Below are 13075 nucleotides of genomic sequence, written 5' to 3'. Positions count from 1 at the left end.
CAGTACACCATAGTTGAGGTTAATAAAAAGAGGGGGTAGGATCGCCATGATCTTTTTATAATTGCAGAAAAAGTTAAGCAAGTGTATTATGCTCCATATCCATTGTGGAGGGATAAGGCTGATTGGTTGGTTGTAATCAAAACTAAGTCCTGTTGGTAGGGTGGAAGTTGAGAATGTGCTAGATGTTTACCAAAAGGATACCTCAAGTGTTAACCAAATGGTGGATGATCAGTTAGAAAATGACTTGAGCATTCTCAATCTTCTAATATGGAGGAAATAACAATTATAGAAAATGAGGACGAAGAATCAGCTGATGAAAATGAAATAAGTGAAGAGGAAGAATTTTCGGACGAGGAAGGATACTTCAAAAACAACTAGCATGTTAGTTTTTTCAAGCGCTCTCCACTTATATAGATTTATATTCTCAATTCTAACATTTTCTTTAATTTATGCAGATGACCCGTAGGGATCGAGATAGGTCTAGGAAAGATGAGGCCTATTGATCATGAGGATGGCACTACACCCTCGCTTCCTTCCACTCTACACTAGCATCCCTCCGCTGCTGATGGCCAGCAGCAATCTTCTAGGCACACCTCTTTTCCACCACATCCATCTACTCATCAGAACACCATATTTTCAACTGGGATCATTATTAAGACTACTAAGACCGCCATATAGCACTCGTTCCTCAACACGGGGACTCCACCACAACTTGGCTACCATTAAGCCGAGTACTTAAAAATAGGAAGTTCCTTCCATTACCTCTAATTCTACTATTCTTGTCCCACATTGTTCCCTCGTCCCCAATTACTATTTTCTGTTGACTACCTACAAAAATTTTGGTCTAACATACGGGGAGAAGTAAACAATGAAGCAGTTGAAACCTAGTAAACATTATATGCAAGTCGAGAAAACGAAAATCTGTTCAGTTATATCTCATATCAAAAGTACCCAACCAAAAGCTACTGGAGTATAAACAGTTACCACTAGAAAAGAAAATAGTTCCTTGAGAGCGGAACAGTAGTAGCTGGCGTGCATGTCAGGACTGTTCCATCAGCGGTCACCGTGTATGTCTCCGGATCGACTTTGATGTCAGGAAGTGCATCGTTGAGCTTCATGTCTAGTTTACTTATGTTTCTCACATTACTTACAGCTTCCACCTTCTTATTTAGTCCATATGAGTGTTTTATTCCAGCATCCAGAGCTGCCTGTTTATCCAATGCAGTAGACATAGAGTTGTGTTAGTACACATGTTATAGAGATTCCCCTATTCTTCAGTGAATATTCGTGTAGCGGTAGAGCTTCTAGCAAAGCCATCAAAAGAACATCCTTCAAGTTTTGATGGTCCCAACGTCAACTCCTACATTTAACTTCTACCCACTGGCAGTATATAGTTATTTTGCACCATTAGGTTACATTACCTACAACAATAGCTGTCCATCCTTGGCAAATCTAATATGGTAACTCAGAAAATAGAGTAATAAACTTCTTGTAACAGGTTAAAATACACTTTGTGTATACAATCTTCACATTGCCAGTGTATATAAAGTAAATCTCAACTCCTAAATATATGAGAAAATGGCCATACTCTTTTGGGCTGAGATATAGAGAGAGAGAGAGAGACATGCCTTGCTGACAAAAGCAATTGAATTAGTACTTGCAGCCTTGGAAAATGCTCCAAACATAGGCCTCATTACCACCTGTAACAACTTGTACTTCAGTAATGAAAATGCAGATAACAGCTCTACTTTCAACGGGATAACAAAACCGAATATGGGTCTAAAGAGCAGAGGCTAGTAGTAAAATGTAAGCAATAATTCAAGATTCGCTTATGAAAGCCAAAAAAGAGAATTACACTATGAAGTTATTTAAGAAACATTAGTCCAATGTTGGATCTCTTGCATGCAAGAACATAGATTCAAAAGTTGGTTAATAGCAAAAATTGCGAATAAAAGAGTCCTCCAATGTAAAACAGTTACCGGTTCAGGAGTTGGGATGCTTGCATTCGGGTCTCCCATGTTTGACCAAGCTATTACCCCTCCTTTGATCACCATTTCTGGTTTCGCCCCAAAAAACGATGGTTTCCACACCACAAGATCAGCTAATTTCCCTACCTGCAAGATATCCAATAAAATAAAACTGGAATCTATGACAATGAGAGTTGAAGTGCTCGACTTTTCGGAGGACAATGCCGTCAGCACTATGATGACAAAGGAGAGAATAACTACCTTTCAAGATTCTAATAGCTTTATAACAATGCAAGTTTCTACAAAATTAGTTGAACTAGACGTGCTTCAAGTTTTCTAACATGGTCCTCTCCATCCCCCTCGCCCCCCACCCCCACCCCCACCCCCCGCCCCCCACCTCAAAAAAAAAAACCAAAAGAACCCAAATGTTACGTAACCTCGGATATTAGGTCTGGATATGGATCCGACATGGTCATGTCCAAAGTTTTACAGGTGTTCTAGTGTATTTTGAAGGACTTGCACAGTATCCATACCCTTGTCATACACGTCCAATACATCTAGGTAAACGAAGAGTCCATATATCATAAGCACCTCACCCCCTAAAAAGGAAGTAATGAAAAACTGTAACAAAAGAAATATTTCCAATTCATAACATCACAAAAGCATCTCTCTAGAGAACTATAGAATTTAGTATTGAAGGTCACGAAGGTAAATGGTCAGTAATCAGTTTAACAAACTCATGAGATTAACAGTGATGATAAAGACAGACCTCAACTGATCCGACATATTGAGAGATTCCATTAGCAATTGCAGGATTTATAGTGTATTTTGAGACGTATCGTTTGATCCGGAAGTTGTCATTGTCTGGCCCATCAATGTCCAATGGTCCTCTAAATGACTTCATCTTGTGGGCAGTCTGCCATGTTCTACTAATCACCTGGTAAGAGAAGTATCTGACCAATATATATATCATACAGCCAAGTTTTGTAGAAAGTGTAAAATATATATTAATCTTAATCACATTCAGTGCTAACTCACAGCAGGTAGCTGATTACAGGCTTAACAGAAGGAACTGAGCCTACTCGGTTAATTGCAATTTTCGTATTGGCTAAACAACAGAAATTTCCCTACTGCCAAATTCAATCCCCTGTACAATTTTTACACCCCATAGCAGAAACACATATCCCTTGATAACAACAGAGTTAAACTTTATCATATACTTCTGAATCTCCCTTGAACTTTTAAGAGGGTGACACTCAAGCTATTATTAGAGAATGACACACAAGTTACAAAGGAGAAAGCAGTTTGAGTCTCTGCAAGTGTTATGAGGTGGCAAACTAAAGAAAATAGTTTAGGAGAGCTGGAAGGAGACATCAATATGGTGCTTCCTCTCCTTCAGACCAAACTAACTTTGCTGCTAGTATGTTCCTAGCACAAGGACAATTAATTGCAGTTTCCTGGCAAATTCTGGCAGCTACAGGGCGTTCAGTTTAGGATATAACCTACTCGGTTACCTTCTTTTTCAATATTCCACCTTCAAGAAATAACAAAATGCCAGAAAAGAAATAAATTACACTATATAATTGGATGGATCCCTCTGGTTCTCTATTATTTTTATTCAGCTTAATTAGGTTCCAATACAAGTGATTGTAAGGGAGATTGGTAAAAAGTTTTCTTAATATGCACTTTCGCCTTAATCGTGACATGAGCCTATTATTAACTAACAACAAAGAAAGAATAGATTTGCTTTTCTGGAAAATCCTAACCGTAATAGCAGGAGACATATTATAACATAAACTCAACAGAAGTGTGTGATCATCTCATCTAAAAGCTTAAGATGTTAGAGAAAACACATTTTTATTTACTTAGATATGTCTATAACATGCCCCCTTGCGTTTTGATTCTTTTGAATGATCAAAGCACATAAAAATTCTTTTTGATAGTGGTGTCAGGGAGACTCTAACCTAGGACCTCTACCTGCTCTGATACCATAATAAAAAATGAGATCTTAGGCCTAACTCAATCCCAAAAATTAGCTCAAGAGCTGAGGATTTTTCAAAATCATATAGCAGATAACAACCTATTTCCTCCACCAATATGGTACACTTCACCCCTCTCACACTCAGGACCAGACCAGACATCTGGAGCGTGGACAATATAATATGGGGGTCAACATTGGGTAAAATTGGTTCTAGCTCTGAGATAATGTAAAATAAAAAGAAGCTTATTGACTTGATTCACAATGTACAAGAGGTTCTCCATATATTCTGTGCGGCTGAGAGATCACGAGTAATGTGCCTGAACGTCACACTTATGATAATTGAAGCCATATCAGGTTCACACGTGAACATGTCAAGAAGCACAATTCATGGAAGAGCTATCTGATATAATGTGCTGCAGTGTGGGATCCTTCCCCACTACATACCTGGGTCTCCAGTTGGTAGCTTCATACAGATCACAAGAAATCTGGAGTGGGGTTCATATATAAAACGTTGGGTTGTGGTAGGTAGGTTAAGAACGTTGATGTACAAACACCAGACATTCTGTTTACCAGCTCTTAACAGAAAATATTGTGAGAAAACTAATAATTGGTTGAGTTTGCCTGCAATGTGATGTTTCTCAATCCAAAAATTAATTGGAAATTAGACTACTGAAAACCTCTCCAATTCGACCCATGGCTTGTGAATCAGAAGATATAATGCTAATTGCTCCCATATCATGCAAAATGTCTTCTGCAGCAATTGTTTCAGCTCGAATCCTCGATTCAGCAAAAGCTACATCCTCTCGGATGTCCTTGTTAAGATGATGGCATACCATCTGCATGTAGAGCTATCAGGTCAATATATTGTTCAGGAGCATAGAAACTTCACCTTAGTATAAGCTACTGTTACCAGCATGTCAAGGTGCTCGTCCACAGTATTCAAAGTGAATGGACGTGTGGGATTGGTTGATGAGGGAATGACATTCTTTACACCACAAACTTTGATGATATCCGGAGCATGTCCACCACCAGCACCTTCACTGCAGAGTACATGTTACAACATGGGATAGAAGAGTCGAGTTCGTTAATCTAATAGGAAAGCAGCAGTGTATTTTATCCTTTTTTTCTCTATTCATCATTCTTGGCTCTTTTTCTTCTTTTTGCCATTTTCCTTCAGAGTTGGAGGGAGCAGTTACAAAAAGTGTTTACCTGTGGTATGTATGTATGGTGCGACCTTTAAAAGCAGCAATTGTATGCTCAACAAATCCAGATTCGTTCAAGGTGTCAGTATGGATGTTGACCTGCATTTCAGAAATCATAATCACTTTTTAACTTGTAAAACTTAGTTAAATCAGCAAACACAGAAAGGAATGAGCACCTGAATGTCATATTGATCTGCAACAGCAAGGCACATATCTATAGCAGCAGGAGTAGTTCCCCAGTCCTCATGAAGCTTCAGGCCCATTGCTCCAGCTTTGATTATTTCATGTAAGCCCTCGGCCTTGGAACTGTTACCCTGCAAAACAATTGGACAAAGAAATAAATGCACTGGAAACATGCATACCACATTGTTGGAACATCTTCTTATGGGAAAAACAAGCAAGCAAATAAGCATACTTTTCCAGTGAAGCCAAAATTTAGGGGAAGTTCGTCTGTTGACTGCAACATCAATTCCATATGCACAGGCCCCGGTGTACAAGTGGTTGCACGTGTCCCATGAGCAGGTCCTGTACCACCTCCCACCATTGTAGTGATTCCTACAAAACATAAAGAAGGAAACAAAACAATAAATTAAACATCGCTAGCAATTTATCACTTCACTCCTCTTTCCTAGAACACAACAGATTAAGTTTGCTTTATAGAAAATTAAGCCACTTATAGAACAATACAAGGCAAGCTTAAGTCTGAGCTATTGGATAAACAGCTTAGATAGGAGCTCCTCTGCTTCAGCTTTGATCCTTATTGCATCCAAATGCATGTGGTTCCGGCAATATTTAGCTAAGCTGCGCGGACTCTTCGATTTTGGTGCCGTCCCCGTCCCGATACGAGACGAGGACGGGAGCGGGAGCGGGATACGTCCCGGATACGGTCAACTGACTTCGGATACTTTGACCGGAGTCCATCGACAAATTTGGGAGAAAAATTGGGATTTTGATTTCTCAAAATCAAAAATAAAACAGATTTAGGAGAGTAAAAGAAAAATGCCCATCTTGGAGAATGAAAGATTGAATTCTACAATATTCATGTAAGTTTTTCACAAAATATCTCTCAAAATTTACAATATTTTTATAGCTCTATTTTTTATTAGCCGAATCCCTGCACCCGTATCCATATCCGGATCCGCACTCCCGAATCTTAAAATTTAGATTTTGCCGGATCCGAGCGTATCGGATACACGCACCCGAGTCCGAGCAACTTAGATATTTAGTCAGTTAAGAAAATCAGTTTATGGATGGACTACCAAAACCACGGATAAGTAACCCTTCTCATAATTTGCTTAAACCCAAAGAGCATCAGACAATTAACAGATACTTAGTATGACTATCAGCAGATGAATAGTAACTTTCAGCTGCCAAAATCTTTGAAGTCTCTTCTAAAGGTGAGTTAAGACCATATCACACCAAAAAAAGGAAGAAAAGAAACAACAGTTCTCTCCAACATTCAATCAAATTGGACGATCATCTCCAAAAGAACACCAAAAACCAGATAAAATCTGCTCACTTTGATAGTGATCGTACATACGAAAGACAGGAGGTTACAACATAAATCTGGAACACTACAAGAGCACGGGGGATCATATTGTTTACATATTTAGCTACACACAGCTATTACATAAACATGGTACAAAAACGTAGAAACAAAAGGCATGTATTAGCAATTTTTCAAAGGGAATTCTAGAAATATACTTCCTAAAAGTTACAGATTTTACCACTTGATATTGCCTCATATGCCAGCTGAGGGCATATAAAGTGCACATGACAATCTATAGCTCCTGCTGTTACAATCATTCCTTCGCCTGCAATTACCTCAGTGTTAACCTGAAAGATCAGGAAGTATTAGCTTCACATTCTAGTGACTTCTGCCTACTTAACATCAAAATGTTCCCAGACTTACCCCAATTATCGTATCGCCATCCATGACATCTGGGTTACCTGCCTTACAAAGGGAAAAGATACGACCATCTTTAATTCCAATATCGCACTTGAAAATCCCTGTATAGTCAACCACTACAGCATTTGTTATAACAGTATCCAAACATTCTGCTGAAGGATATCCAGACGCTTGACCCATTCCATCTCTTAGAACCTTTCCACCCCCAAACACGCACTCATCACCATAGACACTAAAGTCTTTCTCAATCGCAGCAAAAAGGTCAGTATCACCCAGACGTATTCTGTCTCCGGTGGTGGGGCCATACATGTTGGCATATGCCTCATGAGACATTGAAAAAGAAAAGCAAGATTCTTCTCCGACAACACCTTCCCTGCACAATACTTTTCAAGCTAAGACATTCCTTTTCTCGCAGCTAAATAGTTAAGCAACTCAATAAATAACTCAAATTCTTCAGGAAAGTTATGAGAGAAAAATGGTAACGTAACAATACTACCAGACCTTGCATTTGGTTCTTCCAAATGGCCAAATCCTCCTTCAGTCAGAGCTCCTATTACTGTCATAACCTTTGCATCATCAACTGGACCATCAGCAATAGCATTACCTCCTCTGATCACTTGTTTGCCGCTAATCCTAACAAGAACAACGCTTTTTGTTTCTCCTGGCTAGACAAGTAATCGACATTTGTCAACTCCAAGCACGAGACAGCGGAAATTGAAGAGAAGATAAATGCCAAATTTGATTAACATGTTTGAGCACCACTACTTCAAAAAATAAGGACATGACCAGAGATGAACAAATATATAAACATCTAAGCATGGAAAAAGTTACTGTTAATTCTTTTTGATGAAGAAAGTTACTGTTAATCCTTGCAGACTATTTCAGCTCTAACCTATACTGGAAATGGAAGCATGTCCGGAACGGCAAGAATCTTCTCCAATTACTCTTCAGATGATACTATTAATTGTCTGTCTATTAAATATTTGACTAGTTTTCAGTTGAATATTGAGGCCTTTTTTATCTACTTTATCCTGGCATATCAGGTTAATTCATCATGTTCTTTATCAAGGAGATTTAGGTCCAAATGACATATTTAATGAAGCCATAACATATATTCCCTCTATTCCATTTCATGTGGCACTATTTCCTTAATAATCCGTTCAAAAAAGAATGCCACCATCCTATTTTTGGAAAGAATTTAACTTAAAAATTTCCCATTTTACCCTTAATGGTATACTACTATACTTTTATAACTACATAAATGTCATGGCAGGTTTAAGACCACAAGTTTCAAAAATCTTTCTTTCTTTCTTAAACTCCATGCCGAGTCAAACACCTCCACATAAATTGGAACAGAGGAGTACTAGCTTTATAGGCATATCTCCGGTATGTGCTCTAAGAAAGGTAGGTATCCTATTCTTACAAGCATCTTTTTCTCTGCAAATTTGCTACAAGTGGAGCCAAGATTAGCTCATTTATTCATTAATTAGATGCATAATCACAAACATGACAATTGCGCCAACTCCTGTATGTGTTCCTGAGCAAAAGCAATATGTCCACAATGTCTTATAGCCCGTTTGGCCAAGCTTCTAAAATCAGCTTATTTTGAGAAGTGCTTTTTTCAAAAGTACTTTTTAAAAAAGTGCTTTTGGTGAGAAGCAGTTTGTGTTTGGCTAATTAATTTGAAAAGCACTTTTGAGCAGTATTTAGTGTTTGGCCAAGCTTTTGAAAACTGCTTCTAAGTGTATTTTTCTCAAAAGTGCTTCTCAGAAAAGTGTTTTTGGAGAGAAGCTACTTTTTTCTGCTTCTGCTTCTCCTCAAAAGTACTTTTTTTCTTCCAAAAGTTTGGCCAAACACCTCAATTTTTTGCCTAAAGTGCTTTTGGGCCAAAAAAAAAGCTTGGCCAAACAGGCTATTAATTTCTCAAAAATCAATGAACTAGCCAGTTCCGGAAAACCCCAATTCACAACCAAGCTCAAGTAAAATGGTTTACTTAACTCCACAATTTTCAGATAAACTTCTAACAACCATATTACAAAAAGTGAATATTACAGCCAAAAGAGATATCCGGGAAGAAAGAAACATGCTAGTTGCTTTTCCTATCCTCGCAAAAACCAAGACATAGATTTGAAGTAAAGTGTTGCTTCAAAGCTAAAAGTGTCAGAAGTCTCACTTCAAACCTCGTAGCTGTGCCGGCAGGTATATTTAACCGCATGCAATGCGCTCTCCTTCGATCAAAAATCAAGGATGGATTGACCTCGATGAAGTGATAGTGGCTGCCAACCTGGAAATGTTAGCAATTAGATCCACAAGAGTCAATCCCATTTATATCTGGATACTGAACGTACTACAGATCTAAGGAGCATCATTATAGACTTGTAACAAGAAAGGCAAAGGATCCAGGAGTTACCAGCTTACAGTCACCTAATAAACAGAAAACTAAACTGAATAAGGCAAACAATATGAAACTTGTTTCAGCAACATATGTAGCATAACTACACTAACTATCTTCCCTTCCATATTTAAGTAAGTCATGTAGGATACCTTCAGTTCAACTCAGAAACTCAGGATAGCTCAATTTTTTCTCTCCCATTAGTCTCTTTGATCTCTTTTCCATAATATTTTTCTTTTCATTATTCATATTGAGGGATTGGCAGTGGGCGAACAGGGCTGAGTAGAGCAATGCAGTAATGCATGAAGGAGGGCAGAAAGAAGCACCTGAATTGGTCTGTCACCCGTGTTAGTGACTTTGAGAATTACCGCCTTCCTGTGTGGATTAAGGACAATCGACCCACCTCCAAAGCACAACTGACCAGGAATTTTACTATCTTCTATCACCGGAAACTTGTCCAGAGGAGGAACTGCAAAATGATATCTTTCAAACAATAGTACCTATCGTCCATCGGAAAAATCTTTCAAAAAAAGTAAGCCTAATTGAATATGCTTCACTTCCAGAACAGCTTAATGCTAATATATGCCTGAAATTTCAGGATTTAACCGGAGAAATCACTAGATTGCAGAACTTACACAGAAATTTCAAAGGGTACCATCAAATGAAGCAACAACCAGTATGCTTAGATAAAATATCATATGGGTCTAAAAGGGGAAAGATACCCATTCACAAGAGCTGCCAAAAAATTCCTGGACACAGTAAGAGGGAAATTCTTACATAGTAAAAATTGTTCCAGATGTCAGCCAGCCCCTCCCAAACTATGGTGCAGAGACAGCAATGGTGGGTGGAAGGATTCAGAGGGAAGAATCAGCAAATAGAAACTCCAAGAATACAACAGAGCTATCCACCAAATTGAATTAGGAACAGACTCTGGGGCAACTTGATCCACAGCTTAACTTTGACACTTGGAAATTCAGTTCAATGATCGGTCACGAGTACTTCTATATCATTATTTGACTCTGCAATGCAGCATTAGAGGGATGAAAAGTTTCAGATTCATTGAAGGGCTCTTTAGACAACATTTCCGTTTGAGGTAGTTTTGGGTTCTGAAGGGAAATAAAGTGGCTTACGGATATTGGGATGGTGTAATTCCAAATCGGGATCACTTGGTGTGAGTTTTGGTTGGAGCCAGCAAGCATCAACCTCAATGAAGAGGACCTTATTCATACAAGTAAAATAACGCTTCCACCAAATTCAAGTCTTAGTCAAATAACCTTCGTTGTACCAATATATGGAGAAAATGTGCCTCTTCCAAGATATTTATTTCTATAGCAAAGAGTGAAATCTTGTTTCTTGCCAATGAAAGAAAAATTACAGTTAAAGATGCTAAAAACAGTACGTCACATGATTACCAGGAAGGAAAGAACCGTGCAGAGCAAGATCCAGATTTCCATTTTCACATGCTATAGGATCATGGATGGTGATTAGTTTTGTTCCATCCGGAAAGGTCCCCTCTACCTAAATTAAATTACCACTGAATAGTCACCAGCTGCCTTGAATTGCAGACGAACGATGGCAAGGTCAATCAGCAAAAACAGAGAAAATGGGGAAAGCGTAGTACCTGAACAGTATCCAAGAGATGAGGAACAGTTGGAAGAACTTGTCTCCTGACAACAAAAAAGTTTATTGTAAGCTCATTGATCTCCATCAACATCAAGCAATCATTTAAACAATTACATTATTTGAGGCACTTCGCTCCACTCATATCGATTTCACCTGCGCTCGATTCATATGCACTGTTTCTCATGATAATCTCTTTATTTGTTGATTCAATCCCTCCACTTTCTAGGTGCATGAATTTATTACTTCCTGGTGCCGGGGCAATCATATGCTGTAACCAAAAATATACACCCCAAACAAGCCTTTGATGCAAGTTGTCTCACTTAACAATCTGAATGGCGATGCATAAGATATTGCTATGCCCAAATTATTCTATTTCCTGCCAACAGCATTCCTGGGTCAATTGACACTGTTTGCTTTCTTATGAGGACGTGTGGAATTTTTAGTGTTTATCTAGCCTGGTGACATCTCTAGAAAATAGAGAAAGCAATGCAAATACCCTGTTCGCAAACAGTAATCCAATTTATCATCAGACCTTTTTACATATCAAGGGTAGCATTGATCTCATTAATATAAGTCAGTAGACCATATGGCATCTGCCATTCATGTACAGTGTACCTTCCCAGTAATTGTCTCCCTACGTCCATCAGCTCGGCCACACTCTTATCTCCATCACGGACAAATTCTAATACCTTGTCATCGTGAAAAATGAAATACATCAAAACGAATCTGGCTGCATAAGACATGATTGCAGATAAGCTTCTATAAGTAGAAAAAACAAACACACACCCTAACCCCTACCCCTAAAAATAATATTTAAACGAATCATATAGTCCCCACACTAGATGAATTCTTGTATCATTCTGCTCTATTTGGGTCCATTTCATTAAATATAAAACAACCCAAACATCAATTTGAAAGAGCAAAAGTAACCTTTTTATTTCACCAGCAACTATAGCTGAATCCCAAAGTATCCCAAAGTAGTTTGCTCTATTCAGCTCTGTTTCATTAGAACAACAAAACAGCCCAAGTGAAATAGCAAAACTAAACCTTTTTCGATAATCAACTATAGGTCAATCCCAAAGTGGTTCATTTTTTATTCAAATACATAAAATCGCATACTTTATATGAGGTTGGGGTTGGCCATACGAATTCTCAATCATTCTGTTCTATTCAGGTCCTTTTAGTGCAATACAAAACAACCCAAGTTTCCATTTGAAATAGCAAAAGACAGTTTTTCACCAAAAGTAAAACTGTTGACTCAACAGGTAGAATTAACACTAGCAATATTACAAGGTGGTGTTTATTCAACTCTTTTGGCCGGAAAATAAATGGGTGTTGGAATATATATTAAGATACCTGAGTTGCAATAAGAGCAACGGCTTCAGTATAATTAAGAGGTAGGGCACGGGCAAGACGCTTTTGAGCAAGAAATCCAGCGTTATGGAGCATCAATTTCTCTATTTCTCTTGGTACCAACTTCATTTTTTTCTTTTTCAGTCTAAATTCACTAGCAGGACAGTGTTGAAGAATCTAAATACATAAGTTAACCACTCGCTATTAGTATTAATTATAGAAAATTTGAAGGGGAAAAAACTGTAGCAGTGAGTAAAGCCGGAGCTTCACTGATAAGTTGACTTACGAAACCTTAAACTCTCCAAAGGCTGTGGACATGAAGAGATTAAGAGGCTGGCACTATGTTTGGATCATTGTTACGCATCGTTTCATAATGTACTGTATTGTATCGTTTTATGGATACAACGTTTGAATACATTGTATCGTTTACTGTTGTTAAATAACATTTTGTTATTTGGTTTGACTATACCGTACTGTACTGAGAAGTTCACTAAAATATCCCCAATTGTTTTAAATAAAATTTATCAAGAATTACACATAAAAATAATTTAAGACAACCTCTAATTTATGATTAATTACGTAGCTTGAAAACAAGAGCAAAAATCTGAGAAAAAAAATAGGTTAACTAATATTAGCAAAAAAAAAAAA

General features: G+C 38.0%; 1 protein-coding gene across 5 annotated transcripts; it reads right to left on the bottom strand.

Moving 5' to 3' along the window:
- Positions 1–863: 863 nt before the first annotated feature.
- Positions 864–12747, bottom strand: LOC109208726 (urease). Of its 5 annotated transcripts, none has more exons than XM_019371878.1 (19): positions 12431–12522; positions 12005–12071; positions 11690–11804; positions 11073–11118; positions 10864–10969; positions 9778–9920; positions 9233–9343; positions 7561–7724; positions 7063–7432; positions 6878–6986; positions 5566–5705; positions 5327–5464; positions 5158–5249; positions 4859–4988; positions 4626–4784; positions 2737–2904; positions 1980–2114; positions 1629–1700; positions 864–1208 (listed from the first exon to the last, which is right to left on the bottom strand). In XM_019371878.1, exons 3-19 carry the CDS (start codon positions 11788–11790, stop codon positions 987–989), a joined length of 2406 nt encoding a protein of 801 aa, XP_019227423.1. In that variant the 5' UTR covers positions 11791–11804; positions 12005–12071; positions 12431–12522; the 3' UTR covers positions 864–986. The 5 variants fall into 5 exon arrangements, with proteins under 5 accessions (XP_019227423.1, XP_019227425.1, XP_019227422.1 ...); XM_019371880.1 differs by having other exon boundaries at positions 11690–11763; XM_019371877.1 differs by lacking the exon at positions 12005–12071 and having other exon boundaries at positions 11690–11763; positions 12431–12747.
- Positions 12748–13075: the final 328 nt, after the last annotated feature.

This window comes from Nicotiana attenuata, unplaced genomic scaffold (assembly GCF_001879085.1).
Source record: "Nicotiana attenuata strain UT unplaced genomic scaffold, NIATTr2, whole genome shotgun sequence".
In the NCBI taxonomy this organism is placed as follows: domain Eukaryota; kingdom Viridiplantae; phylum Streptophyta; class Magnoliopsida; order Solanales; family Solanaceae; genus Nicotiana; species Nicotiana attenuata.
Note: the sequence above shows the minus strand (reverse complement) of the source record. Positions and strands in the feature narration are given on the sequence as shown.